Raw genomic sequence first — 27,339 nt, 5'->3', positions numbered from 1 at the left:
GCTAGAAAAGGATATCATGTTTGGTAAAGTAGAAGGCCAGTGAAAATGAGGGAAACTATCCATGAGATAGATTGACACAATAGCTGCAACAATGAGCTCAAACATACCAATAGTTGTGAGGATGGCACAGGACCAGGCCATGTTTCATTCTGTTATACATAAAGAGTCAACTTGATGGCAATTAACAACAACAACAAATAAACAGATATTTGTTAATTTTCTAAAGCTCTCCCAACTTCTTTATGAAAACGAAAAATGGTAGGTACATTTGGATTGCAAAAAATCTTACTGAAAATTGAATGGCAACATATCTGTCCGTAATCTAAAATGTAATACTTAAAATTTTACAGATTGGAAGCAACACCAAGGATTTAATGGGGTCCAGTCATCAGTATTTAGACAGATAAGACTTTGCTTCCTTCTTCCAATCATATTTTATCACAGAAGGGCTTAAGGCAGAGTGAGGTCTTCTTATTCTCCTTTTACAGATGAGGCCTTGAGATCCAGAGAGGCAGGGTGATCATACTGAGTCTCACAGTGAGCAAAGAATGGAGGGAGAACCCAGGCCCTAACTTCCTGGTGCTGCACTCTTTCCAATACTTACTCATTTAAACTGCAAAGCCCAAAGAACTAATCAAATATATCAAGAATAGAAATCCTGGCATTAGTTCATGAGGTTTCCTATTTGGAAGACTTTACAGGGTGAAAATTGAAGAACGTTAAGAACAAAACGTAAACATAGTTGAGGCACCATCCAGTGTCCTGTACTTTTCATGTTTAGAAACTCCACTAGGGCATGGGTAGCATCTGTCCTGTTTCCCTACCATGTGCTCAAAGTATGGCACATAGGGCAGAAGAACATCACAAACAATTATATGTCAGTAGATGAAAAAATGAAAACAAAAAGCTGTGTAATATTCTAAAAGACTTCCTAATTGATGTCTTTGGCATCACTTGACAGCACCTTGATAACCAAAAAAGCTTAATCTCTCTTAGATCCGGCATGTAACTAGAAAACAATAGATTCACTACTACAGACAGACTTTTGCAAACATTTTTAAGAGATGTGTTATCATCTGAATATCTTTTAGTCAATCTAGTTGGGAACTCAAAATGGAAAAAGCAATAGTTTGGGAGAATATATTCATTCTTTCAGCGCAGACTTGTATAAACCCATAATATCTGATGCTGATTTTTTTGGGAAATTTTTTTTGTGTCTGTTTTGGTAAGTACATATATAATAAACTATTTGCCATTTCAACCTTTTTTACATGTACAATTTAGTTACATTAATTACATTCATCATGTTGGCAACCATCACCACTATCCATTTCCATATTTTTCTACTACCCTGAACAAGCTCAGTGCCACTTAAGCAATAACTTCCTTCTTCCTCTTCCTTCCCACCCCTGGTAACCACCAATAAACTTTCATCTCTATACATTTGCCTATTCTAGCTATTTCATATAAGTAGGATCATACAATATTTGCTCTTCTGTGACTCATTTCACTTAGCATAATGTTTTCAAGATTCATCCTTGTTGTAGCATGTTATCAGGACTTCATTTATCTTTATGGCAGAGTAATATTCCATTGTATGTATGTACCACATTTTGTTTATCCGTTCACTAATTGATGGACATTTAGGTTGTTTCCATCTTTGGGCTATTGTGAACAGAGCTGCAACAAACACAGGTATACAAGTATCTATATGCATTCCTTCTTTCAGTTCTTTTGGGTATATACCTAGGAGTAGAATTGTTGCATTTTATGATATTCTATGCTTAACTTTTTGAGGAACCTGCAAAATGTTTTCCACAATGGCTATACCATCTTATAGTCCCATCAGCAATGGATGAGGGTTCCAATTCCTCCCCATCTTCACCAACACTTGTTGTTTTCATTTTTCTTTTTTTTTATCATAGACACCTTAGTGGGCATGAAGTGACACCTCATTGTGATTTTGATTTGCATCCTCCTAATGACCAATAACTTAAAGCATCTTTTCATGTGCTTGCTGGCCATTTGTATTTCTTCTCTGGTGAAATGTCTATTCAAGTCTTTTGCCCATTCTTTGAATGGGCTGTTTGTCTTTGTGTTGTTAAGATGTAGGATTCCTTTATTAATTCTGGATATTAAACCCTTATCAGATACATAATTCTCAAAATTTTTTTCCCCAATCTGCAGGTTGTCTCTTCACTTTGTTGATAAAGTCCTTTGATGAACTAAATTTTTAATTCCGATGAAGTCTCATTTATCTTGTCATTTGCTGGTTGTGCTTTTCATGTCATATCTAAGAATCCACTGTTAAATACTAAGTTCTGAAGCATTACCCCTATGCTTTCGTCTAAGAGTTCATTGTTTTAATTCTGACATTTAGGTCTTTGATCTACCTTGAGTTGATTTTCATATATGGTGTTAGGTATGGGTCCAGCTTTATATTTTTGCATATAAAGAAAACTAGTAGAAATCTAGCTGTTCCAGCACCATTTATTAAAGAGACTATTCTTTCTGCATTGAATGGACTTTTAGTATTCTTTTCAAAATAGGAAACTTTTTATTTGAAAACGATTTCAAACTTATAGAGTAGCTCAAGAACATCCATACAGCCTTTACCCAGATTCACCTAGTAACATTTCGTTCCATTTGCTATTGAACTACCTACCCATACATTATTTTTTCCTGAATCATTGAGAATATATTGTATATATTATGGTTCTTTAACCCGAGATACTTCAGTGTGTAGTCCCTAATATATAATAAAGATACTCCCTTACATAAGCACAGTAAGATTATCAACTTTAATAAATTTAACAATGATACAATACTTTTTTACAATCCATATTCCAGTTTTGTAAATTGACCTAGTAATGCATTTATAGCATTCTTCCCTCCCCTATAGGAGGTATTTCTAGGATCAGGCATTGCATTCAGTTGTCATGTCTATTTAGTCTCATTAAATCTGGAACATTCTATAGCCTCTGTCTTCTATGACATTGACATTTTTGAAAAATATAGTCCCTTTTTTCTTTCTTCATAGAATGTTCCTTATTTTAGACTTATCTGATGTTTCCTCCTGATTAGATTCAGGTTATGCACTTCCAGATGGACTACTACAACAGTGATGCTGTGTCCTTCTCAGACTATCGCATCCACAGGCACATGATGTCCACCTGCCCCTCACTGGTGACATTAATTTTGATGACATGGTCAAGATGCTGACCAGTTTCTCCATTTTACAGTTACAATTTTTGCCTCGCAACTAATAAATCGGTGGGGCGACGCTAAGATTATAAAATACCCTGCTCCTTCTCAAGGATGAATTTTTATAAAAGTATTTCACTACTGTCATAAAAAGTGACCTCTAAAAAGAAGCCTAGGTTTCACTGATTACATGTGGACAAGTCCATGCCAATTTTAACATGTGTTTTTAGTACAGTAGTTCATATACACTGGATGTTCATTAAAAACTGTTCATTAGCTATCTGCTATTTGTGTAGGATATGGGCAATCTGGTTTTTAAATATGATATCTAATGTTCTAATTTTGTTTCTGTAAAAAGAAAACTTCAATTTATGCCACAGAAGGGGTTTAGAAATTAAAGTAAATGATATAATTAGATTAACTTAAATGATAAAAAGTTCTTTAAGAAAAAAAAGAGAGGTGGGGGAGAAAGAGAGAAAGAAACATATAAAAGACTCTAGCTCCATTTATTTAAATTATATGTGGATCCTGGTTACAATGATATTATTATCTGGCCTTTTCTAAGTGCTATGAGTTTGAGATTAATCTACAGTTAGTTTGTATAAAATGTTCAAATGGCCAAGTGCCTTTAGTTTCTAACTTTGTTACATAAAGAAAGAAGGCAATTTTTTGAAAATGAGGCAAACATTTTCTAAAACTTAAAAAAAAAATCATTTCTAAAAAGTTTTTAAAGAGTTATTTATTTATTTATTTTTAAGATGCCTCCTTATTCATTTCGCTACTAGGGCTCTCAACATTATGTGAGACCATGTTTCACAAACCAGTAATCATGCTGAACGAGCGTGCCACTACTTCAATATTTCTTTCATAGAAGCCAGGGTACTGGGGTGGCAGGCGAAAGGCTTACTACTCATAAAAAAAAAAAAAATTAGAAATTTACTATAGCCCCCATTCTCTTTTAAGCCCAGCTTCTCATCTATAACTTTGTGTTACTTGCAATACAATAAAATTCCAGCCTTTATGACAGAAGAGATGATTTTTTTTTGATCAGTAGAAGTTAGCAGCCAAAAAGCATTAGTGTTTTTTTGCTTTTTCATTTTCTGGAAAGCATTTGTAGTCATAGGCTCAAAGAAAGAAGAGAGAGAGCAGGATTAACACCCTGCAAGGAAGGTCAAAATAGTAATTTACAAGTGAGGCAGAGGAGCAGCTGTATCTGTTGGCCCAATCAAGACTACCAGCTGGAGAATTTACCAGCAATATGAAAACCATGTCTACCAGATGTCAAGTGATACAACTGGAGGCCAAACATCACTGGGCTCAATACAGGACTCTCTGCTTTCTTTACTACCCATATTTCATGTTAAGTAGTAAGGTGTCTTCCACAGGCCACCAGCAGGGATAACAAGAACATTTCCGCACAAGGGAACATACCCAACCAGACCAGCTTCAGTGCTGAAGTCTACCTCATACATTTTCTTTTGTTAAAAGGAAAATTTACCTCAGAATCAACACATAAGGGGTAAGAGAAACTTAAATGTCCAGAAAATCAGCTGTAAGGATTCTTATGGCTTATCAGTCTTATTTTATACTTGGGAACCATTTTTGTCATTGAGATAAAAAGAAAGTTCTGAAAATACTTATTCGAATAGCCATTTTCCACTCATTCTTTAACCTGTGCTGTTCAATACAGTAGCCACTACACACACACAGTTATTTAGATTTAAATTACGTAAACTTTAAAATTCAGTTCCTCAGTCATATTAGCCAAATTTCAAGTGCTCAATAGGCACGTTTGGCTAGTGGCTACTCTAATTAGACGACACAGAGACAAAATATTTCCACCGTTACAGAAAGTTCTATTAGACAGTACTGCTTTAAACCCTTAAATCACCTTTAAAATGGACAATTATAATTCCCTTCTCTAAACACTATGAAACAAAGCAATCTTTATTCATTCTCTTATGAAATAGATCTGCTAATACAATATAAATATTGTATTAAGTGAGAGTGAGACAAAAGAGGGCAGGGGAATGTCAGTATTATTTTCACAAGTATAAGCCAATCTTTGTCTGAAGAAATGCTCTTATACTAATGTACTCACAGGAGCCCTGTGAAGCTATTGACTTGCTGGATAATATATACAGGTTGGTCTGGGTGGGTGTCAATATGACAGATAAGAAACAAATTATTCTTCATTATATATATACTTTATTTGTTAATGATTCAATTTATATCAGAAGTTTCCTTACTTTCTAATATGATATTTCCAAATGTTCAAAATAAACTGTGTCCTTTAAAAAAGAGGTTGCCCAACCTCATAGCTTTGCACCTGAGGCATTTTAATGCCAAGTAAACATCATATGCCACAGTTGTTTCTAAAACTTTCACGAACAAGAACAAGAGGCCAATATAAAGCAACATCTACAAATTATGTTTTTAGTCCCAGGTTCAACTATCATGAGTCCAGGGAAGCCGGGAAACTCAAGAGGTGATGTGTGGACATCGATGTGACTGTTGTGAAGGGATGTGCAGCACAGGCACATGGCACACAGAGGCATGGACCTTTGACTCTACCCAGGAGGACCCCATGCTGGGGCATGCTAGAACACACTGGAGCCTGAGCCAGGTCATACATGCACACGTCGGCCCCTTTGCCCTCGCACACGCAGGGATGAGGTCCAGGGCTAAGCTTACTTTGTCTTGGTTTCCTTTAGCTCTTCCAGCACCCCTTGTAAAACCACCCATTCCTGACAGCTCATCAGTTTCACTCCCACTTTCTCCTCCCAATCTCATTTTTTCTTTTTCCAATTCTTCATAAGAGGTGAAGAGTAGCAAGATTTAAAAAAAGAAAATTTAAAAAGGTTTTTCCTAATTCCTCTTCTCCCCTGTCAAAAGCAAAATGATCTGCTGTTTTTCTTTCAGATCTTTAACTATTAATCAATTCTCTAACTATTGTAGAGCTACTGCCCAGCAGAGACTGGGAAAAATTCATTTGTATCAACTTAGCTGGCTGGAGTTTTACGCAATGGCTACAAGGTTTTCAGGTTCTGACGCGGCCCCCACCCCCACCTTACCTTAGCTTTCCCATCCTGTGCTGACATATATCCAACACACATGCTCTCCGTCGTGTGGCTCCACAGAAATTCCACTGCCATGGAAGAGAACACAAATAGGCACATTCAGATCACAGATGGAAAATAAATCTTTGCTTTTTAATAGAACAGTTAAAGATAGCTTTATATTTAACACACTCATTTCTCCACTTTCCATTTGCTCCTTCATAAATGTCAAGATGATTTAGTACTCAAAACTTACAATGCCATTTACTGTGAAATGAAAAATATATTTCTTTCTTGTCAAAACTTATGATCATTACATGTAAAATAAATGCCCTTCTGTTTGAAACTTGTAACATAAAACACACACATACGTTCACACACACAGGACACAATGATTTAGTAAATGTAAGATTCCATAGCATAGTTTCCTTTAAAAAACACACACACACACACACACACACACACACACACACACACGCACACACACACACACACACACACACACACACACACACCCTAGGTCTTGGTTTCTAAATACTATTCTTCATGAAAAGGAACCAGGTTTCCTTGGAGATTCCGGGACTGGGGCAGAGAAAAATACAAAATGAGTCTGAAACACCTTGTTGTGTCAGAAAGTAAAAATCCAAACCCCACTGCTGTCGAGTTGATTCTGACTCATGGTGACCCTATGGTAAAAAAGAGCTCAAAGAATGATGGGGTCTTATGAAAAGGACATGGGGGTCAGCAGAAGGGGCTCTCACTGGCCAAATCTGTGTTAATCTGAGTATCAAAATAAATAGTGATAGTAATAAATTATAAACACTGAACAAAATAAGAACACATGTGTCCATATCGATGTAAACAAATAAATTAATAAATAAATGGGAGAGAAAGCTCTTCCTTACAGCAGAATGCCAACTAACAAACATAAAAGAAGTGATATAGTTAAAAAATCATCAGTGGTTACTAAAACCAGTGGGAGAAAATACGAAGAGGAACAGGCTCAAAGTATTCCTCCACAAAGTTTTTATTAAACATAAAGGGGAAAATGTAAGTTCATTGCGGAGAAAACTGATGGGTGGGGTGGGTTATTCAATAAGCAAGGTAAGCACGGGCCTACTTGTGCTTACTAACCTGTAGTAAACAATTTCACATGGGTTTCACCACGCCACATCAAAGTGAAATCCATGTGAAATTGTTCACTACAGATTAGTAACTAAGCACAAGTAAGCCTGTGCTTACCTTGCTTACTGGGCCATCTGCCCCTGCTGATGGACTCCACCTTAACCAAATGATCTAAGCTAACATCGCCAATTAAGCAACAAATCAACACCAGGTGCCTCCTGATAAGACCTGAGACACACCACTTCTGTTGTATTCCAGTCAAAAATGCAAAACTCAAACTGAATGAGAAAACAACCAAATCCAATATAGGATTACTCTGCTAAATAACTGGCTTAAACTCTCAAAAATGTCAAGGTCAAGAAACACAAAGAAAGCTGAGAAATTGTTCGTATTTAAAGGAGATAAAGAAGACATGTCAACTAAATGAATATATAATGCTGGATTGAATCCTGGACTGCGGGGGAGGGGGGACATATTATAAGAGACATTATTGAGACAATTGGCAGAGTCTGAAAATGGACTATGGATTAAATAATAATGTTGTAAAAGTTAAATTTTATTATTTGGAAAACTGTGCTGTGATTATTTAAAAGAATGTCCTTGCTCTTAAGAAATACACAGTGGAGTATTAAGGAGTAAATAAGCCCACTATCTTCAACTGGCTCTGAAATAGTTCAGAAAAAAATTGTGTGTATGTGTGTGTGTGTGTATGGAGAAAGGCAGGGGGATATGAAAACAATGGGTGGATCTGGGTAAAGGTATAACAGGAGTCTGTTCTATTCTTCTTTCAACTTTTCTGTAAGTTTGAAATTATATCTAAATAAAAAATTACAAAAAGAAAAATTCACAAATATAGAGAGATACACATAAAATTCTTGTCACTTCAAGCACATACTTTTAAAACTCTGGGCTTTTAATTTTTTTTTTTTTTATGTCTCTATGCACTTCTCCAGCAAAGATTTCAAAAGTCCCTCATAATCAAATTGTATTGCTCAACACTAAATCCTCTGTATGCTAGGCCATCCATCTGTTTCTATCTCCAAGCTCATTAAGCCTGAAGACAAGTGTTTGAGTTGAGACACAACCGTGGATCAGTAATCCTAACTCTGAAGGCTTTGCCAGACATGTGGGGAAGAAAGAAGCAGTAAGGGGCAAAACTGAGTTCCTCAGATACATGGCTCATTCTCTCATCATTAATTAATTATCAAACCTGCCAACCTGCTCAACAGACGCTCTGAGCGCAGGAAAACAGCATCACGCAATGAAGCAAGCTGTCTTCACCAGATGCTTTTTCTTCCACACACATCTGCTTTACACTTCAAAAATCTTGAAGTCCAGAGCAGGTCTAGCATATTCTCAACTGCTCCATAGGGCAAAGGCCCGGACGTCTAACTGACTTTCCGTAGCAAGAGTAGTGACGAATGCAATTGCATTCAAATGTAAAGTTGAGGCGTTTCTAAAATTGTGATTTCTCCTTATGCCCCAAATTTTAAGATGGCAATTGCTAATGAATTAACAAAGAAAAATAAATGAAAATATAGTTGATATAATCCTGAAAGTGAAGGATAAAAACACACTGCAATCTATTTTTTCTAAAAGAAATACAATTTTGATAATTTTAAAATGTATTATTCTCTCTACAAATGTAACCTGCTTTCAGGAAATGTAATATATAAAAAAATCTAGATTTACAAAACAGGATAAATTAGGGTGCATTGACTGACTCCATTAAATGTTTTTATATTGAATGGTTTTCAATAAAGTTTCTAGATACAGAGTTTAGAAATTCATAAAGTAACTCAATGTCCAGAAATTCAGTTTACACCATTTTCACAAACACCTATTACATGAAGAAAATGAGACTGACCTGTACTAACACATTGCTTTTAATACCGAGAATTCAAACGAGTATATAGTGATTAGTTACTAGTTCAGGCTACCTTCAGAAACTCAGCAGGAATTGTCTACAGTTTAAAGTTATAGAATGCTTTTGAAAAGAAATTCTATTTTATTACTTTCAGAGCATGTCATTACTCAAGTTAAATTAACGAATTATTTCCTGGTGGAGGACTTCAAGGAAGCAGGAGAGGGAGGAACTAACATTGAGAATCTACCATGTGCAAGATACTGACTTTCATAGTGTAGCTTGGCAAAGACTGGATGGGAAACCTGAGGTTCAGCGAAGGTTAGTTAGGAACATGACTTAGGTCATTTTAGTAAGTGCATGAACTGGAATTCAAACTGGACTGTTGTACTCAAAACTCTGTGATCTTCCAATTATTCTCTTACTCTGAAATTTACTCACAGTAGACAAGAGGCATTTATAATTAGTGCTATGTGTTCAGAGAATTAAATTCTTCACAAACACCAAAGGAACAACTCATCTAAAACATTTAAATAACCTCCTAAGGAAAGCTTTTTAAACTATGACAAAATCAAGAGGCCATAAAGGACAAAATCAATACATTTGACTACATTAAGAAATGTTTATATTTTTTTCTTTTGCCAAGAGGAGGGAAAAAAAGACGAGACAAATGATAAATTGAAGAAAATATCTGCAATTTATATCATAGACAAAGAGCTAATTTTCTTCATATACAAAGAGCTGCTACAAATAATAAGAAAAAAGACAAATATCTGAAGAGAAAGTAAAAGGATATGAACAAAAGGGAATATTAATGGCTCTAAAACATGAGAATATATTCTACATTATTCATACTAAAAGAAATGCCAATTAAAACCATAAGATACTATTCTTCACCCATCAGGTTACTGGATAGCAAAAAGTTTGAAGCAACCCTGTGTTAGCTGGGGGTGGAAAAAAGAATACTCTCATATAATGATGGTAAGAGAATGATCATTTCAAAACATTTATCAAAATGACATACCCTTTAACCTACTAATTTCACATCTAGGTATTTAGTCTACAGATATGCCTTATATGTATGAAGTAATATAATTACAAAGATATTCATTAAAGCCTTGTTTTATTTAACAAGGGGGTGGAAACAGCTTAATTGCTTATTTTAAAGGTATAAATAAAAAACTACACCTTTATAGGTAAAGTTACAGATAAAGGCAGAGGTATAGTTATAGGTAAAAGTATAGATAAATAACCACGGTACTATATGCAACAAAATACTATGCAGCAATTACAAAGAAAGAAGGAAGTTCTACATGGGGGATATGGAACCATCTACACTGATTTTCAGATTCTCTGATCACACACCATAGCAAAAAAAACTAAAACAAAACAAAAAACATGGGCACTTAGTGTACACCTTTATTTATGACTAAAATTTCACAAAATAATATTTATCCTTTTACTTGCAATCTATTGATCTATTCTACTCAGTTTTATTCTGTTCTATCCAGTACAATTAAAAGATTCTGCTTGTGATTTATTAAATTATTTTAGAACTCATTAATGTGGCATGTTGCAGTTTCAAATACTACTAATCTACAAGATATATTGTTAGTTTAAAAATAAAAAGCAAGGTGGAGAATGATGTATAAAGAATGGCACTACCATTTTTGTGAAAGAAAAAAAAAAAGGAGACCATATTTGCAAATACATAGGATCTCTCTGGAAGAACAGCCGAGAAACTGACAATAGCAGTTGCTACTGAGTAGAGGGCACCCTATTTTTCACCACAATATCCCTTATGAAACGTCTTAATTTTGTCTTGTTTTCATTTATTTTCTATTTTTTTAAAACGCCCCTACAAATTTCAATTATCATTTGGCACTATCTGTGAAAAATTAATTTCTTCCCTATTTAGCTTATGACATTCTGAGTTACTATACATTTTTAATCGTTCATCATGAAGAATGCTTTGTTGTGTAAAACTGATCTAGTGCTTTCAAATTGTTCCATGTCTCATAACTAGCTAAAACATGACCTTTAGTAGAGCTCAGCTGCTAACCAAAAGGTTAGCAGTTCAAATCTACCAGCTGTTCCTTGGAAACCTTATGGGGCAGTTCTACTCTGTCCTATAGGGTTGCTGTGAGTTGGAATTGACTCGACCGCAAGGGTTTGGTTTTGGTTTTGATTTTTTTGGTGACTGTTTACAATCTCATTTAAAAAACTTCTGTTTTTTAGAAGGCCAACGCCCAAGAATTTATGAGGCTACCCAAAATTCCCAGACCAAGTAAAGATCCCATCAGGAAATACTAACAACACCCAAAACCATGCTAAAGTTAGTCCCTGAGTGGGTTTAATATGTGATAGATGGAGAGGGATTCGGCAGAACTCTTTTCTACCAACTGACTTCACAATACATCATGTCATACAAACATGATATGAGAAAAGGCTCAATACTGCTGCTCCTGTTTCAGGGCTCCTGGGTTAGGTGGGGCCGTGTTGCACATGTCCTTCTCAGGAACGACAGGTTCATCACATCACAGGGGCACTCAGAATGGATTTCTAAATCATCTTAGAGGCCAGCCTTTTTGCAAACTGGGAAGTTGTATTCAATGCTTTGGAACAAATGATTCACCAACACATGTCATGCCCAACAGCCATTCTACTGCAGTCTTGGTGGTGCTCTGCTACGTAGGACATCCCTTAGGCCAATGCAAGGCTTCGCCTTCTAGTGGCATTTAAATCACTACCTTCTTCAGTTGACATTAGAGGTATGACTGCCCCTTGCAGGACACTTCCACCAGGGTGCCTCTTTCTCTTTCAAGAGTATCCACATATCATCCTGTTTAAATTAAGTCAAACAAAACAAATTTCCTTACAGGGTTACGGCAAGTTTTTCTTATCCAGGTTTTCTCTATCTGACCAGAGATAAGCCCTCAGTCACCTGCTTTTCTTTTTTCTTTTTAACGTTGTCCTCCAATTGTTAACAACCTGTAGCTGCCATGGCTCCCTCGCCCATTTAAAACCATGCTGCTTGGCTTTACATCCCAGAACTTCTTGCAAGGAAAACAGAACTCTAAAATCAGAACCGTCTTGAGCTGGGCAGTTGCCAAGTCCGCTGCCGTGCCTTAGCCTTAGGTTGAATGGCATACCCCAGAATATTCTGCACAGTGTTTAAGTTACTCCTTACTGAATAAAGATAAATTCATTTTTTCAATGGGAAGAACGAGGACCTATATATATAACAGCCTTCTTTTATTTCTGTAAATGTTTTTCCTACTTGATTGTTAGGTTCTTTACAACCCAGTAGGGGGTTCATCTTCATAAAAAAGTAAATATACAAGGATGCTTTGCTGTCCTCACATGGAATCCGTAAGACTCATACAACGCATGTCCCGTTATGGCCATGAAGCAACTTTGGGTTGGCTTGCTTCCCTGAAACACTTGCACCAATGAACTGTTTTGAGAGGAATGGGGATGGAGCTCCACAGAATCCGAGTTACACAGAGCCAAGAAAAGAATTATTCCCTCTTTCCAAGGCTCATTCAAATTTGTTCAAGACTAAAGAAGGATACTGTCTCAAATGGAAGTGAGAGATGTGGGTCAAATACTCTCATATAATGAGAGTATTGAAAGACATTCAAATTCTCTTCCTGCTTTATCAGTTTCTTGTATTGGAAACTGCCTGAAATAGGGGGCCACTGTCTGGGGCTTGGAAGTTCTCTGCTGAACAGAAAACCATTCAGTGAAACAAGTTTTCTTAAGCCATGATTTCATTCATTCAACAAATATTTACTGAGGCTTCACTTCATGCTAGGGTGAGCTCTATAAAACTTGGAGCTTCAGAAGAACCACAGCAATAAGAATTACACATTCCCAGAATTATCCTGTGCATAAATCTTTATACTCTATATTTCAGATGGAAAACTTTGTGGCAACAAAAACAAAAAACAAAAAAAAAAAACAACTACTTGGTTTGAGTACAGCTAGAACTATACTTGTTATGGTGGAGAAGAAAATTACAGATGGAAAGCTATTTTCAATTTTTAAAAAGTATGTTATTAGTGATATTTAAGGGAAGAAAAGTTCTGTTATAAGGTCAATAAAGCAGCATATTATAGCTACTTGTAATCAACATCTTTGTGTTTTTAAAACAAAAACTACTTCTAAAAAATTTAAATCTCAGAGTACTAGCCTCAACAGATTAACGCAATTCAGTTGTTGAAGTTTAAATATCATGTCTTCCTTATTCACTTTGCATCTAAGAAGTTACTTAATTTGCTTGTTTCCAACTGATTGAAATGCCAGCCTATCTATTAATACTATAGTAAGAATGTCACAATTCCAAAGCATTGCTGAGGCACTAAAGACATAAGCTTCCAACCATGACTGACAGTGGCCCTGCTTATAGAACAAGGATTTTAATTCCATTTTTAAGACAAACATTAACATCTGACAAACTTCCATAAGTACCTCTTTTCTCACTACCAGCCTAAAAGCTAACTTGCCTTTTCTTGGACAGTTATTTTGATGCTCCTGTGAGCTCAGGCAGAAATGCCTTGTCATAAGTGCTGACAGTGGCATGTGCCATGCAATGGAAATAAGCGGTGCGGCTGGTGCCCCAAGAATAAAGCTCCTTTGAAGTGCATGTGTTTATATGTGCCTGCCAAATTTGTAATGCCAGTAAAACCAAAAGGTGGCTTGGAATTTTAACTTACAGTAGAACGACCTCTTATCTTTATAATGTTCCAGGAAGCAGCAACTGAATCTAACATTTTTTATTTTTTAACCACAGCATGTTTTGATAATAGCAACAACAACAAAAAAATTGCCTGATAAAGAACTTTGCCTGTTTTGAGAAGTGTGGTGGGGGATCACCACATTCAAGTTCTAATTGGCAATGGCAAAACAATTTCATTTGATAGGGCTAAGCCTAAAACGATAAAGGGACTCATTATCCTTTCAGGTAATTGCATAAGAAACTGCAAAACATCTCACAGAAGAAATCATAAGTATGATACCATTTATATCAAGCCCAAAATGAAGTAATACTAAGCAATATGTATCATTTAGAGATGCAGACAAATGTGAAAATAACTAAGAAAAAGCAAGGGGTAAACATGAAATAAAAGATGGGGAAAAGCAGGGCGGTAAGATCAGAGAGGCCCACGTGGGGGCTTCAAAGATATGGGTAATGGGTGATTTCTTAAGCCAGGTGGTGGGTCCACAGGTGTTGATTTTATTACTATTCTTTATAACTTACAAATCATTACCTTCTTCTATTAAAAATACATGAAACATTTTATAATGAAAGAGGAAAAGGGGGTAGGGGTAGCTAGAAAATTGGGAACAGTATCATATACAAAACTTAACTATCAGCATCATGAACATATTCTTGGATAGGAAAGAACCTGAAGTTATTCTCTGAGGAGGGTGGGGCTGACTTATGGGAAGGTAACAATTACCATGTGTGCCCATCAGATGATCAGGCTCTGGCTAGACTGTGGCTTAAAATGCATTTCGTATGAAAGACTCCAACACTGGCTTGGCACAAAGGCTACCCGCCAAATACACAGCCTTTTTACCCCTAAGAGCACCTATGCCCCTATGCCTCCTACCCTGGATTGCTTGAGACTTTCCTTAAATATATGGAGTCTGTTTCTCATTAAGCCTCATGCACACTGCTTCCCACTAACCACTCCAAGGCAGGAACACCTAGAACTTCACAGAGTCTATGAGACTTCCATCAGCACAGTGGGACAGGAAACAGGAATATAGTTGAAATTGGCTATTTATGCCACATATTTGCATATATTTTAACTACATGTATCTAATAACAAACTTAAAATGAAAAAGAACTCATCTTTCCACTGGAAAGCTTGATGTGCTTTTGTTTACACATTAATGAACCATACTATGTACTGCAGCTCCAATAAAGCACTTCTGAGAGGCCTAGAACGCCCATGTAATTGTACTTTAGCACGTAAAAAATATATTGCTTTTTTCCTTAAAAGCAGAGAGAAAATTAATTCTTTTCAGCTGTTTTATTACAGGGACAAGCATTTGCTTCATGTTGAAGCAGCAACTGGTAGCATTCCATAATCTGGGGAGCAGGAGGTAGCAGGATGGGTGTTGTAAACATGTTTACGTCCAACTGTCCTTTTACAAGGCTGTTTGCAGAAGCTATCTTCTATGATCTTTTTAAACTGTCTCAAAATCTTCTTGTTTCTGGACACTCATCATTATCTAATATTTCCAATCCATATTGTTTCTTTCCTAAGAGCATATAAGGATATTTTATGTGGCATTTCATTTTTCTGGAAGAGTGGTCAACTTCTCTCTAAATTTCTGCTAGATAACCAAGAAGGAAATTTCATTTGGCACTTAATTCATTCATCTAACAATTACTGGGATAGGACACAGTTCTGCCATCAGCCCAAAATTTGGTGGTGTGATTCTGAGGCAGTGGGATCTTGTAAAGATTGGAAAGGCATTTCAAACCAGTATACCCCTTATGTGAGCCACTGGGGCTCAAAAACCTGTGATCTATTCCTCTCAAGGACTGGGTTCAGAAAAAAAGAAGTATTGGTCTAGAAGGAGCACAGACACTTTAACAAATGACAAGGATGTGTCATGGCAACTGTTACAAGAGATATCAATTGCATGGTGTAACAGAGCACAAGGAAAAGAGCAAATCACTTGTGGGAGGGGCAACAGTGGATTGGAAGGCTCCCAAAGGATTCCAAGAAGATTCACATTTGACTTAGGTCTTAAAGAAAAAATGTAATGTGCTCAGGGCGTATCAAGTGTAGGTAACAGCACATGCAAGTTATTGGGGGATAAAAAACACATGACCCTTTTGAGGAAGACCAAGCCATTTGGAGCGGCTGGCATTTGGAGTGTTTGGAAATGAGTGGAACAAAGGAAGGACTAGTCGGAAATAACATTGAAAGCATGCTCTGGGGTAAGATCAGGATACGGTCTTTCTCATCAAGTTAGGTAGTTTACTCTTTATCCTGTAGAGAATTGAGGTAGAGATAGGGGTGTGTGCACGTGTGCCTCAATGAAAAATTAAAAGTAGGGAGTATGGGAGTGTTAGTAAGAGAAACATGTTTGTTTTTACTTTAACATTGATAACAAGTTATTCAATATTTAGCTTACACATATAAAAAAACTAATAACATATATTTATGTGGTTGTAATCGACGCGATGGCAATGGGTTTTTTGTTCTGACCACTAATCCCTCCAAGGCCACGATTAGGTCGGGTTCCCATTCTTGCCCTTTCTGCTTTGGGGCATTCTTCTTCTCTCCTGACCTCCCGGTTCTTGACCCCATGCATCCAATGTTGGAGGGCACTGATCAGACTTGTCCCAAAGAATACCAAAGAAGAGAAGCAGAATCCACTGATGGAAACTGAAGTCTGACAGTCAGTGCTGCTCAAATAAGCAAAAAGAATGCCTTGATTTGTCATTGTAGTTCTTTAGCTAAACTAGAGGGCCATTTGAAAGTGAGAGGGTTTAAAAGATTTATTAGTAACCTGCAGCCAAATAGTAATTCATTGCCATCGAGTCAACTATGGCTCATAGTGACCCTATGGGACAGAGCAGAACTTCCCCATAGGTTTCCAAAGGGCAGCTGGTGGATTCAAACTGCTGATCTTTTGGTTAGTAGCCAAATTCTTAACCACTGCACCACCAGGGTTCCAGCCGAACAGTAAATTACCCCAAAACGTAATGGTTTAAAAAACAATAAATGCTATCTTATCGTTTCTGTGGGTCAGGAATTTGGAAGTGGCTTAGCTGGATGGTTCCTGCTCAGGGTAACTCATAAGATTTCAGCCAAGATGTTGCCTAGGGCGTCAGTCATCTGAAGGCTCACTCACATCTCTGAGGCTATTGGCAGAAGGGCTCAGTTCCTCTCGGGATGTTGGCAGGAAGTCACAGGTTCTTGCCATGGGCCTCTCCATAGGGTTCCTTGAGTGTCCTCACAACATGGCAGCTGATCTCCCCCAGAGCAAGTAATCCAACAGAGAGAGCAAGAAGGAAACTGCAATTCATTTTTTTTACCAAGCCTTGGAAGTCACACTGTCACTTCTCCTTCATTTTAGCCTGACCATATTCAAGAGGAGGGGGATTAAGCTCCAACTCTTGAAGGGAAGAGTATCAAACAATTTGTGGACAAAGCAGGTGAAACAAGGTTATACAAGATGACTTTGAAAGTTCTCTCATACTTGAAATTCTCCAACTGTATTCACAGATCAGTAAACAAAAGACAACTCTTAAAAGTGCCCTGTAAATGAGTCATACTACCCTTGAAACAGCCCATTGGTGCTCTTATAAATGATGCATTTGTCAAGAGGAGAGGGTCAGCAATGACTTCCTTGAAACTCCATCAAGTGGCAATAGGGTTTGATTATGGTGTAACTGGAACACTATTTATGACTAAAAAAAGAAAAAAGTAAACAGAAAAACCTGAAGTTAGAGATTGCTTTGATTATACTACTTACAGGACAAAAAAAAGTGACTGAACAATGTAAAGTAGTTAAGTACTCTTTTTAATTTTTGAAATTGATTTATTTGGATGTACAGGAAAGACTTCTGAACTTTCTTGGTTACTAAATTATAATAAGCATTAAGGAGTTATAAGTTTATATAGAATTACAGAATTTCATGGAGTTTTAAAAAGCAATAAATGAGAAGTCATGGTGCAAATTAAGTTGTGGCCTCATATGGAGCAATTGATGGGTAGAGGACAGAAGAATCCACTTGACCTTGATGTTTGGAATATTCTTCTTTTGTAGGCAGAAGGTTATGAAAGACACTTACTTCCCTTCTTTATGGGTCCAATCTCCTACTACTGAGATCTGCAGTGAATAATATTTACACAGCCTTGATATTGTAAATGCTGGCTACTGATTATTATTGTTATTGGAATCAACCTCTAGTCAAAGCATAGAAAACAAGTATGACTATATGACAGAATGCAAATGTTATTAACTATGACAATAATGGCATGGTCAACAGAGGATGAGGTAAGGGCTGGAAGTGAAGAAGGGAGAAAAAAGGGAAAAAGTGCATGAACTTTCCTTAATTTACATAGTCAAGGGGGGAAGGGATGGTTGACAAAGATTATATAAAGTTGATAAATCAAGATATAGTGTATTATTTAAAACTGCAATAAAATTCTTTCAAGTTAGAGTAGAATTCTAACAAAAATCATGAAGGAATGGAAGTGGTAGGTGATATGGGCTAAGTTCTTTGTTATTCATAACAAGGAGTCACAAGTTACCGTCTAATCTAGAAATAGAAGTATGAGCATACTCTATAAAGTGAGGATGTTACCCATGGGAATAACCAGAACCAGAGACTGGGGATTCTAGGAATGGGGAATTAAGGTGACTTTAATGTGTCATTTACTGTCCTTCTTTATTGTTTGAATTTGTTCTCTTACTAAACACTGAACATATATAATTTTTTAAAGAGGTAAACATAAAAATCCATGTAACTGGTAGTTGACACCAGCTGTGTTCACCGGGTTTTAGTAGATAAACTTCACAAACATCAATGTCTGCAGTTAACTTCAACAAATGGCAAGATTTAACAAGTTGACATTTTCCTGAGATAAAAAGTAAGAATCAGGTTCAAATTATTATCTTGGTCATAAAAACTACTTAGTATAAGTTATAATTCTGTGACTTATCCTTAAATATACATTTTTATACTATACTACCAAAAGTAAAAGGATAGCTTAGAAAGGCCTTACAATTTTCAAGATTAACTCAAAAGGCCAAGAATCCAGAATTAGTAAAGAACTATGACATTGCTTCCTAGGAACAATCTATGAAGCAGTTTTAATAACTGTGCCTCATCATCAAAATATTAAGGGTTATTATTCTGAATTTAATTGGCAGGACCAGGTACATCCTCTCATATTTTTAAAACAAACTCCCTGCTGTTTAACTGTGGAAGAATATTCAAATGATTCAATGATAATTAAAACAGTGAAGAAGCAAACCACTATTTGTCTTGGTTTAACAAAAGGTGGCCATTCAAAAAAAAAAAAAAATTCAATAAAGGTATCCAGATTAAAAAAGAAGTAAAATTATCTCTAAATGAGGATGACATAATGATATATATAGAAAATCCCAAAGAATATGAAAGAAAGCTTCTAGAGATAACAGAAGAATTTAGAAAAGTTGCAGGGTACAAGGTCAACAAACAAAAATCAATCAGTTGGGTTTCTAAACACCAGCAATGAGAAATCTGAAAGGGAAATTAGGGAAATAATTCTACTTACAGTAGCATCTAAGAGAATGAAATACCTAGGAACAAATTTAATCAGGGATGTGAAAGATTTATACAATGAAAATTATAAAACACCGCTGAAAGAGACTAAAGACTTAAATGGAAAGATGTTCCGTGTCCATGTACTGGCAGACTTAATAATGTTAAGACGTTAGTACTACCCAAAGTGATTTATAGATTCAACGCAATCATGATCAAAATTTCAACAGCCTTATAGGGTCGCTATAGGCTGGAATTGACTCGACAGCAACGGATTTGGTTTTTGGTTTTCTTTACAGAAATGGAAAAACCAATCCTCAACTTTACATAGAATGGCAAGAAGACCCAAAGAGCTAAAGTAATGTTGAAAGAGAGGAACAGTGTTGAAAGAGAAGAACTCACACTTCATTATACTGAAACATATTATACAGCTACAATAATCAAAACTAGTACTGGTTTAACAATGTTGTTGTTATTGTTGTTACGTGCCATCGAGTCGGTTCCAACTCATAGCAACCCTATGTACAATGGAATGAAACACTGCTGGGTCTTGCACCATTCTCATAATCATCGTTATGCTTGAGCCCATTGTTGCAGCCACTGTGTCAATCCATCTCATTGAGGGGCTTCCTCTTTTTCGATGACCCTCTTCTTTACCAAGCATGATGTCCTTCTCTAGGGACTGCTCCTTCCTGATAACATGTCCAATGTATGTGAGACAAAGTCTCACCATCCTTGCTTCTAAGGAACATTCTGGCTGTACTTCCTCCAAGACAGATTTATTTGTTCTTTTGGCAGTCCATGGTATATCCATTATTCTTTGCCAACACCATAATTCAAAGGTGACAATTCTACTTTGGTCTTCCTTGCTCATTGTCCTGCTTTCGCATGCATATCAGGCAATTGAAAACACCATAGCTTGGGTCAGACACACCTTAGTCCTTAAAGGGACATCTTTGCCTTTTAATACTTTAAAGAGGTCTTTTGCAGCAGATTTGCCCAATGCAATACATTGTTTGATTTCTTGACTGCAGCTTCCATGTGCATTGATTGTGGATCCAAGTAAAATGAAATCCTTGACAACTTCAATCTTTTCTCCATTTATCAAGATGTTGCTTATTGGTCCAGTAGTGAGAATTGTTGTTTTCTTTATGTTGAAGTGTTATCCATACTAAAGGCTGTAGTCTTTGATCTTCATCAGTAAGTGCTTCAAGTCTCTTCACTTTCACTTCTATGAGTCATTTGCATAACACAGGTTGTTAATGAGTCTTCCTCCAATCCTGATGTTTTCTTCCTTTTCATATGTATAGTCCAGCTTCTCGGATTATTTGCTCAGCATACAGACTGAACAAGCATGGAGAAAGGATATAAGCCTGATGCACACCTTTCTTGACTTTAAGCCATGCAATATCCCCTTGTTCTGTTTGAACTGCTTCTTGGTCTATGTACAGGTCCCACACGAGCACAATTAAGTGTTCTGGAATTCCCATTCTTTGCAATGTTATCTATAATATGCTGGATAGTCGATAAAAAACAGGTAAACATCTTTCTGATACTGTTTGTTTTCAGCCAGGGTCCATCTGATATCAGCAACAATATCCCTTGTTACACATCCCCTTCTGCATCTGGCTTGAAATTCTGGCAGTTCCCTGTTGATGTACTACTGCAACTGCTTTTGAATGATCTTCGGCAAAATGTTACTTGCATGTGATATTAATGATATTTTTTGGTAATTTTCACATTCTATTGGATCACCTTTCTTTGGAATAGGTATAAATATGGATCTCTTCCAGTTGGTTGGGCAGGTTGCAGTCTTCCAAATTTCTTGGCATACACAAATGTGCACTTCCAGGACTGCATCCGTTCATTGAAACATCTCAATTGGTATTCCGTCAATTCCCAGAGCCTTGTTTTTCAATGGAGCCCTGCTGGTGCAGTGGTTAAGAGCTCGGCTGCTAACCAAAATGTTGGCAGTTTGAATCCACCAGCTGCTCCTTGGAAACTCTAATGGGCATTTCTCCTCTGTCCTATATGGTTGCTATGAGTCAGACCCAACTCAACAGCAGTAGATTTGGTTTGATTTTCAGTTTGTTTATCAATAGACGCAATAAAAAAAAAAAAAAAATGCATTATCATCGACTCGATTCTCACTCATAGAGACCACACAGTACAGAGTGCAACTGCCCACTTAGTTTCCAAGGCTGTAATCTTTACAGAAGCAGACTGCCATACCTTTCCCCTGCGTAGCTGGTGGGTTCAAACTGCCAACCTTTCAGTTAGCAGGTGAGCATTTAACCACTCCACCATGAGGGCTCCTTAACAAACACATAGACCAATGGAATAGAATTGAGTACAGAAATAGATCCACACATCAATGATGAACTGACTTTTGATAAGGGTACTAAGTCCATTCCATGGAGAAAGAAGTCTCTTCAATAAATGGTGCTGGGAAAATTGGATTTCCACATGGAGAAAAATGAAACAGAATACATGCCTCACACCGTAAACAAAAACAGTTCAAAATGGATTAAAGACCAAATGTGAAAATTAAAATCATAAAATTCTGAGAAGAAAATGCAGGGGTAATGCTGTTGGGCATAGCTTTTAACAATGGAATATTTACTATAATAACAAAAGCACAAATAGTAAAAGACAAAATAAGGGACCTTATAAAAATTAAAAATTTTTATTCATCAAAGGACTTTACCAAAAAAGTGAAAAGACAAGCTACTGACTGGGATAATATCTTCAGAAACCATATATCCAATAAGAATCTAATAACCAAAATATATATAAAACTTTGACAACAACAAAAAGACAAATAATCAAAATATGGGCAAAGGGCTTGGATAGACATTTCACCTAGAAGCACATTCAAATGGCCACCAAACACATGCAAAGATACTCAATGTAATAAGCTATCAGAGAGATATAAATCAAAACCACAATGAGATACCATTTAATACCCACTAGGATGGCTAAGATTAAAAAAAAGGACAATAACAAATGTAGGTGAGGATGTGTGGGAAATTGAAACCCTTATCCATTGCTGATGGGAATACAAATTGGTACAGCCCTTGTGGAAAACAGTGTGCTGATTCCTCAAAAAACTAAAAATAGAACTATCGTATGACCTAGCAATTCCCCTCCTAGGTAAATATCCAAAAGACAGAAAGAAGAGACTCAAACAGATACTTGTACAACAATATTCACTGCAGCACTATTCACAAAAGCCAAAAAGGGGAAACAAACCTATATACTCACTGTCTTAGTTATTATCTAGTGCAGCTGTAACAGAAATACCACAAGTGGATGGCTTTAACAAACAGAAGTTTATTTTCTCACAGTTTAGGAAGCTAGAAGTCCAAATTCAGAGTGCTGGCTCTAGGAGAAGGCTTTCTCTCTTTGTCGGATCTGGAGGAAGGTCTTTGTCTCTTCAGTTTCTGCTTCCTGTTTCCTTGGCGATCTCCATGTGTCTAGGCTTCTATCTTACCACTTCTCTCCTTTGTTTGCTTGTTTAATCTCTTTTATATCTCAAAAGAGATTGACTCAGGATACACCCTACACTAATCCTGCCTCATTAACATAAGAAAAGCAACCCATTCCCAAATGGGATTATAACCACAGGTATAGATGTTAGGATTTACAACACATATGGGGACATAATTCAATCCATAATATTCTACCCTTTGGCCCTCCCAAATTCATGTTCTTGCCACATGAAAAACACATTCACCCCATCACATCATCCCAAAAGTCTTAAATCAACTCCAGATCCAAAATCTTATCTTCTGAATCACCTATAAGAAATATGGGTGTGATTTTAGGCGTATTCCATCCTGGGGCAAAATTCCTCTTCACCTGTGAACCTGTGACATCTAGAATACAAGTTATGTGTTTCCAAAGTACAATGGTGGAACAGGCACAAGGTACACATATCCTTTACAAATAGGAGAAATTGGAGGGAAAGAAGGGATAACAGTCACCAAGCAAGTCCCAAACCCAGCACAACAAATTACATTAGCTTTCAAGGCTCAAAAATATTCCTGTCTTCTCTGAGACAGTTTGGGCAAAGGCCCTGCCCTCCAGACTCTTGGCCACGCCCTCTGGATTCTGGGTGGAGGACCCTTGGCCCTGGGTTTCAGCTCCACCTTCCAAGCCCTCTGGGATGGCAACTCTGCTCTCTCAGCTTTAGGTGGCCACATTCTCCTAGTCCATCTAAGTTGTGACCCCACTCCCTCAGCCCTGGAAGGCCCTGTTCTTCTGCCCCTTAGACATGGCATCCCCCATCCCCTGGCATACCTTAACAGTAGCCCCACACTCCAGAACTGAGTTGGTGAATGTCCAAAGATTCGACTCTTTGAAACCTAGAAGGCTGCAGCCCTATTCTGAGATCCAGGATACTGTGGTCCCAACTTTTGAAACCGAGGAAGGCTCTGCTTCCTGTGCTCCTTCCAACAGTTCTGCTGATCTCCTAGCTGCTGCAGGGATGGTCCTTTACTTTTCTTGGAAGACAAAAGATGTAGCTCCTTTGGCTTGTTTCCTGCCTGTAGAATTCTAAGAGGCAAACAGCATTCTTTCCTCTTTTGTTCTTTGCCTGTCACCTTCAGTCTAAGCTGATAGGTTTTCTGATGTGGTAGTTGGTTAGATATGTCAGTCGCAGGCTTAATCTCTTTAACAAAAGATTGTACCGTCAAATCCTTGGTGAATATTCTAGGATGCATCTCCTTAGTCTGTCCAACAGCATTTTCCAAATTTTTAAGCTCTGTTTTCATTTTTCACAGTTCATTTTATTTTATTGTTGTACTTTAAGTGAAAGTTTACAATTCCAGTTGGTCTCTCATACAATAATTTATACATACATTGTTATGTGACCTCAGTTGCTCTCCCTGTACTGTGACAGCACATTCCTCCTTCCACCCCTAATTTCCCGTATCCATTCAACCGGCTCCTGACCCTCTCTGTATTCTCATCTAACCTCCGGACAGGAGCTGCCCATTTAGTCTCATGTATCTACTTGGGCTAAGAAGCATACTCCTCACAAGTATCCTTTTATATCCCATAGTCCAGTCTAATCTTTGTCTGAAGAGTTGGCCTCGGGAATTGTTTTAGTTCTGGGTTGACAGAGAGACCAGGGGCCATGCCTTCTGGGGTTCTTCCAGTCTCAGTCAGACCATTAAATCTGTTTTTTTTTTTAACTAGAATTTGAGCTCTGTACCCTACTTTTCTCCTGCTCCATGAGGGACTCCCTGTTGTGTTCTCTGTCAGGGCGATCATTGGTGGTAGTTGGGCACCATCTAGTTCTTCTGGTCTCAGGCAGATGGAGTCTCTGGTTTATGTGGCCCTTTCTGTCTCCAGAGCTAACAATTTCCTTGTGTCTTTGGTGTTCTTCATTCTCCTTTACTACAGGTGGGTTGGGACCAACTGATGCATCTTAGATGGCTGCTCGCTAGCTTTTAAGACCCCAGACACCACTCACCAAAGTAGGATGCAGAACATTTTCTTAATGAAATTTGTTATGATAATTGACCTAGATGTCCCCTGAAAGCATGGTCCCCAAACCCCTATCACTGCTACTCTGTCCCTCTAAGTGCTTGGCTGCATTCAGGAAACTTCCCAGCTTTGATTTAGTCCAGTTGTGCTGATTTCCCCTGTAGTGTGTGCTGTCCTTCCCTTCACCTAAGATAATTATTGTCTACTATCTAGTTACTGAATGACCCTCTCCCTCCCTCCCCACTTCTGTAACCATCAAAGAATGCTTTTGTTTGTGTTTAAACCTTTTCTTGAGTTCTTATAATAGTGGTCTTATATTTGTCCTTCTGTGACTAAATTCACTCAGCATAATGCCCACCAGATTCCTCCATGTTACAAGAAGTTTCATGAATTCATTGCTGTTCTTTATCGATGCATAGTATTCCATTGTATGAATATACCATAATTTGTTTATACATTCATCCTTTGATGGGCACCTAGGTTGTTTCCCTCTTTTTTCTATTGTGAACAGTGTTGCAGTGAACATGGGTGCGCATATATCTATTTGTGTGATGGCTCTTATTTCTCTAGGATATATTCCAAGGAGCGGGATTGCTGGATGGTATGGTACTTCTATTTCTAGCTTTTTAAGGAAGCGCCAAATCGATTTCCAAAGTGGCTGTACCATTTTACATTCCCACCAACAGTGTATAAGTGTTCCAGTCTCTTCACAACCTCTCCAACATTTATTATTTGGTGTTTCTTGGATTAATGTTAGCCTTGTTGGGGTGAGATGGTATCTCATTGTAGTTTTGATTTGCATTTCTCTAATGGTTAACGATCGCGAGCTTCTTCATGTGTCTCGTTGCCGCCTGAATATCTTCTTTGGAGAAGTGCCTGTTCATATCCTTTGCCCATTTTTAAAGTGGGTTATTTGTCTTTCTAATGTTGAGGTTTTGCAGTATTTAGTAGATTTTAGAGATTAGACTCTGATTGGGTTTGTTGTAGGCAAAATTTTCTTCCCAGTCTGTAGCTTGTCTTTTAACTCTATTGGTGAAGTCTTATCATGACATAAGTGTTTGATTTTTAGGACCTCCCAGTTATCTAGCTTCTCTTCTGGTATTTGTGCATTGTTACTTATGGTTCGTATACTGTTTATGCCTTGTATAAGGGCTCCTAGCATTGTCCCTATTTTTTCTTCCATGATCTTTATCGTTTTTGATTTTATATTTAAGTCTTTGATCCATTTTGAGTTACTTTTTAGGCATGGTGTGAGGTATGGGTCTTGTTTCAGTTTTTTGAGGATGGATATCCAGTTATGACATCACCATTTGTTAAAGAGATTGTCTTTTCCTCAATTAATGAACTTTAGTCCTTTGTCAAATATCAGCTGCTCATAGGTGGATGAATTTACATCTGGATTCTCAATTCTCTTCCATTGGTCTATGTATCTGTTGTTGTACCAGTACTAGGCTGTTTTGGCTACTATGGCAGTATAATACATTCTAAAATCAGGTGGTATGAGGCCTCCCACTTTGTTCCACTTCTTCTTTAATGCTTTACTTATCCGGGGCCTCTTCCCTTTCCATATGAAGTAGGTGATTTGTTTCTCGATCTCATTAAAAAATGCCATTGGAATTTGGATCGGGGTTACATTCTATTTGTAGATCGCTTTGGGTAGAATTAATATTTTCACAATGTTGAGTCTTCCTATCCATGAGCAAGGTATGTTTTTCCACTTATGCAGGTCCCTTTTGTTTTCTTGCAGTAGTGTCTTCTAGTTTTCTTTGTATAGGTCTTTTACGTCTCTGGTTAGATTTATTCCTAAGTATCTTATCTTCTTTGGGGCTACTGTAAACATTATTGATTTGGTGATTTCCCCTTTGAAGTTCTCTTTGTTGGTGTAAAAGAATCCAACTGATTTTTGTATGTTTATCTGGTATCCTGATACTTTGCTGAAATCTTCTATTAGTTCCAGTAGTTTTCTTGTGGATTCTTTGGGGTTTTCTGTGTATAAGATCGTATAATCTGCAAATAGAGATACTTTGACTTCTTCTCTACCAATCTGGATGCCCTTTATTTCTTTTTCTAGCCTAACTGCTCTGGCTAGGACCTCGAGCACAATGTTAAATAAGAGTGGTGATAAAGGGCATCCTTATCTAGTTCCCATTCTCAAGGGGAATGCTTTCAAAGTCTCTCCATTTACGATGATGTTGGCTGTTGGCTTTGTATAAATGCCCTAATTATATTGAGGAATTTCCCTTCTATTCTTATTTTGTTGAGAGTTTTTATCATGAATGGATGTTGGACTTTGTCAAAATGCCTTTTCC

The 27,339-nt window shown here is 37.2% G+C and overlaps 1 protein-coding gene across 5 annotated transcripts in view; it reads right to left on the bottom strand.

Annotated features, from left to right (window-relative positions):
- The window catches only part of TASP1 (taspase 1), a 383,025-nt gene that overhangs the window by 23,154 nt on the left and 332,532 nt on the right, over window positions 1–27,339 (bottom strand). For 4 of the 5 annotated variants that reach the window (XM_023731437.1, XM_004376460.1, XM_023731431.1 and 1 more), the window contains one exon: window positions 6,279–6,352. In XM_023731437.1, coding sequence (XP_023587205.1) covers window positions 6,279–6,352 — 74 coding nt within the window. Of the gene's footprint in view, window positions 1–6,278; window positions 6,353–27,339 lie in introns of those variants that run through there. The other variant, XR_002824104.1, reaches the window with a different exon arrangement.

Source organism: Trichechus manatus, unplaced genomic scaffold (genome assembly GCF_000243295.1).
Source record: "Trichechus manatus latirostris isolate Lorelei unplaced genomic scaffold, TriManLat1.0 scaffold00042, whole genome shotgun sequence".
Classification (NCBI taxonomy): domain Eukaryota; kingdom Metazoa; phylum Chordata; class Mammalia; order Sirenia; family Trichechidae; genus Trichechus; species Trichechus manatus.
The sequence above is the reverse complement of the archived record's forward strand: the minus strand, read 5'-3'. Positions and strand labels throughout refer to the sequence as shown.